The 3,338-nt window shown below is 50.0% G+C and overlaps 1 protein-coding gene across 1 annotated transcript; it reads left to right on the top strand.

Annotated features, from left to right (window-relative positions):
- Window positions 1-3: 3 nt before the first annotated feature.
- Window positions 4-1,907, top strand: NAT9 (N-acetyltransferase 9 (GCN5-related, putative); the record flags this gene model as incomplete). The annotated part of the gene is made up of 5 exons (XM_008935470.1): window positions 4-43; window positions 968-1,108; window positions 1,319-1,378; window positions 1,575-1,669; window positions 1,761-1,907. Coding segments are annotated over 5 exons (483 nt in total), but the record flags the coding sequence as incomplete, so codon positions are not given.
- Between the last annotated feature and the right edge of the window lie 1,431 nt (window positions 1,908-3,338).

Raw genomic sequence — 3,338 nt, forward strand, 5'->3', positions numbered from 1 at the left:
CAGGAGTACGAGATGCAGCGCAGCTGGAGGGACGACGCAGACAGTGAGGGTCTTACACATCTCCTGAGGGTGCCTGGGAGTGCTGAGCGGGTCCCTTCTGTCCTGTGAAGGGCCACAGTGGGGTGAGAGTGCCTGGCAAGTGGGCTCTACTTGCTGAAGCAGAGAGGATGTGAGACTTTGTACAGCAGTGACTTTGAGCTGGCTTGCTCTTTATAGCTGGTAAATACTCAGGGAGGCAGAGAATGCCCAGGGCTATTAGTGTCCTTTTTATGCAGTTTTTTAAAGATTACAGTGGTTTACTTCCCACAGCATTATCTGCTGAGTTGCTGCTGCACAGTCAACACTCCCCAGGTCTGATCACTGTAAAAAGATGGAGGGGTTTGTATTTTTCCTGGAGAAATTGAATGATTTTTAAACTACCTGGCTGAGGTGAGTTGCCTGGATTGGTTCGCTGGCTCTTCTACAGGTGATGATTCACTGCCTGTAAAAGCCTGGTAGAAATGTAGTGAGCTAGAAAATAGTGAGACTAGCAAAGACCTCAGTCTGGAGCATTTGCTTTAGCTGGCATTAAAAGCTCTGCTCAGAGCAGCAAAAACATGGACTGGCTGAATCACTAGGTCTCAGTCTCCTGTGCACCAAACAATTCTTTGCCCGAACTTGCCGCTGTGTGAGATGAGGCAGGGAGCCCTCAGACACGGGGTGGAAGTTTTGACTCTCCTTAAATAGGCAGTTTCTGGTCTCGGTGTCTGCGTCACCCTCACAACGGGTTTTTCAAACTATTTCTTACATGTCTGTGGGTGGGGGGAGGCGTGTGTGGCACGGGAAGCCCTGTTATCAGCTCTTCCTCGCTGTCGCAAGGTGGGAAGTGTCGTTCCTGTCCGATGCACGCCTTTCATTTCATCCTTTGGTAATTTGTGACTGATTCTTAGCGTGCCCTGAGAATTCTGCTGGGTTTCTGTTTGCCCAGAGTGCACCTTCATCGTGCTGGACGCGGCGCGGTGGGCCGGGCGGGCGCGTGCCGAGGAGGACTGCATGGTGGGGGACGTGAACCTCTTCCTCACTGACGCCGAGGATCCCACCCTGGGCGAGATTGAAATCATGATCGCAGGTCAAGTTCTGCCTCGTAGCTTCAGCCTTTGTCACCGTGGCTAAAGCCAGCTGCAGACAGATGTTGCGTACAGCAGCTCTCTGTTCTCGTTGCTTTATGGCTGTTCAGTATCTGCGTCCTTTGCTGGCCCACAGTCTCTCCTGGAAAGTGTCCAGCGTGGCTGATTTGTGTCTCATACCTGGATGCTGACTCTGTGGCTCTCTCTTTCAGAGCCTGGCTACCGAGGCAGAGGGTTTGGCAAGGAGGCAACTCTGATGATGCTGTCCTATGGTAAGGGTGGCTGGGTGCGTGGGAGTGCAGTCAGGGTGTGATCTGGAAGCAGATATTCCCAGTGATACTGAGGGCAGTGTGGGGTGCATCTGCCCTAGGAACTGGTGGCCTCTGCCTTTGCAGATGTGGCAGCCAAGCAGAAATGTTTCTCTTTCTGGTGTTTTGTTGGGTTTTGTTTGGTTTTTTTCTTTTTCAGGAGTGAGAAACCTGGGGCTCACCAAATTTGTTGCAAAGATCGGTCAGGAAAATGAAGCCAGTATCTGCATGTTCAAAAAGCTCCATTTTAAGGAGGTGTGGTAACAGTCCACCTTCTGCCCAGAGGCCATGAGCAGCCTTTGCCCTGTGACTGGGATTGAGCTGGGGTTTTTTTCCTGTGGTACAGGTCTCTGTGAACAGCGTTTTCCAAGAGGTGACGCTGAGCCTGGAAATTAGTGACCAGGAGAGACAGTGGCTCCTGGAACAGACAAACCACGTGGAGGAGAAGAGCTACATCGAACAGAAGCTGCCACCTGAGGCGCTGGAGACCTGACAGATGCATCCAGACGTGGGCTTGGTTTCCAGGGAGGAGCTGGATGCTGTTGGGAGGACTTGGTGTGCAGGACACCCGCGAGCCAACCCTGCACCTGACTGTTTCCATCTGTCTCCGGCGGTTACTTTGTCATCCTGTCAACTTTGCACCTTGTTGCAGCAGCCAGCAATACTATATGAAACTTGGACCTGGAGAACAGTCACTAATTGAGAGATTTGGCCAGGAATAACTGTAAACTTCATGTACTGTTTCAGCAGAGCCTAAAATCACCAGCGCCCACTGTTCCTTCTTCCCCTGCCCTTAGAGCAGGATTCTGCAGCTCAACAGAGGCAGTTCTCAGCATGCTGCTAACAACAAGATCTATTTTGTCTTGAATAAAATAAATTACAAAGATCTGAGGTGCCTGAGCACACTCTGGGAGCAGCAGGGCTCAGCTACTCACTTTGGCTGCCGAAAGGGTGTTCGAATTTGTGAAGGACAGCAGAAGCACTTTGGAACACTGTTTTCTGGGGGCAGATATATTTGGGGCAGGAGCCACCCTGTGCTGTGATAGATCTGAGTTTTGGGGCTGCAGAAGAGGCACTTGCCTGTCTCCCCCTGGCCAGACTTTTGAATGCAGTTATTTAGCCTGACCTTCCGTGCCCTACGCAGCTGCTCTGCGCAGCAGGGAGCTTGCTCAGAGGAGAGGACAGAAGGCAGAGAGGATAACTGCTGCTCCTGTGTATTTTCCTGCAGTAAGAGCTCTTGTAATGGCTAATTCTAACCCAGAAATTATTTGTTTCAATTATGCAGTAGCAGGTAATAGCTTCCAGATTTGCCCAGGGACATTTTTATCAGACTGTGGAATTTTTAGCGTTGCTGTGCCTGTATTTTTAGGGCCTGGGGTTTTTAATTTTCCACTTTTAGTTAATTTAAACACATCATTCCTGTAACTAATATTAAAACCAAGCCGTGGGAATGGCATTTTGTGGTGTTTTAAACAACAACAAGTATTTAGCGTGGATTTAGTTGTTTTTAAACAACAAGTATTTAGCGTGTATTTAGTTTTAGGGAAATCTTTGCGTGGTAATAAAGTGAAGAGCAGCTCTACTTCCAGCTGGGATTACTCTGATGATGGCCACTAATCCCCATGCTCCTCGTCACCTGCTGCAGGCAGCAATGGATTCTGTCCCCCAGCAGCTGCTGGGTGAGCTGCTGCCTCTGGGCTCCTTCCATGGAACCTTTCATCCCTCTGCCAGAGGAGCAAGTTTGGACTGGCCAGATGTAGCTGGGGTTGGATTTGCTCCCCTAAAAAGTGACCAAAGTGGGAAAAATAATTTTAAAAATAATGTTAATGTCTGCTGGCAGGGCATACAGTGAAGCTGTGCTACCCTTTCCATCCCTGCCATGCTTCCTTGTTGCCCGCTGGTTGCTCTTGAGGTGGGGAGGGGT

Source organism: Merops nubicus, unplaced genomic scaffold, assembly GCF_000691845.1.
Source record: "Merops nubicus isolate BGI_N331 unplaced genomic scaffold, ASM69184v1 scaffold37212, whole genome shotgun sequence".
Taxonomy (NCBI): domain Eukaryota; kingdom Metazoa; phylum Chordata; class Aves; order Coraciiformes; family Meropidae; genus Merops; species Merops nubicus.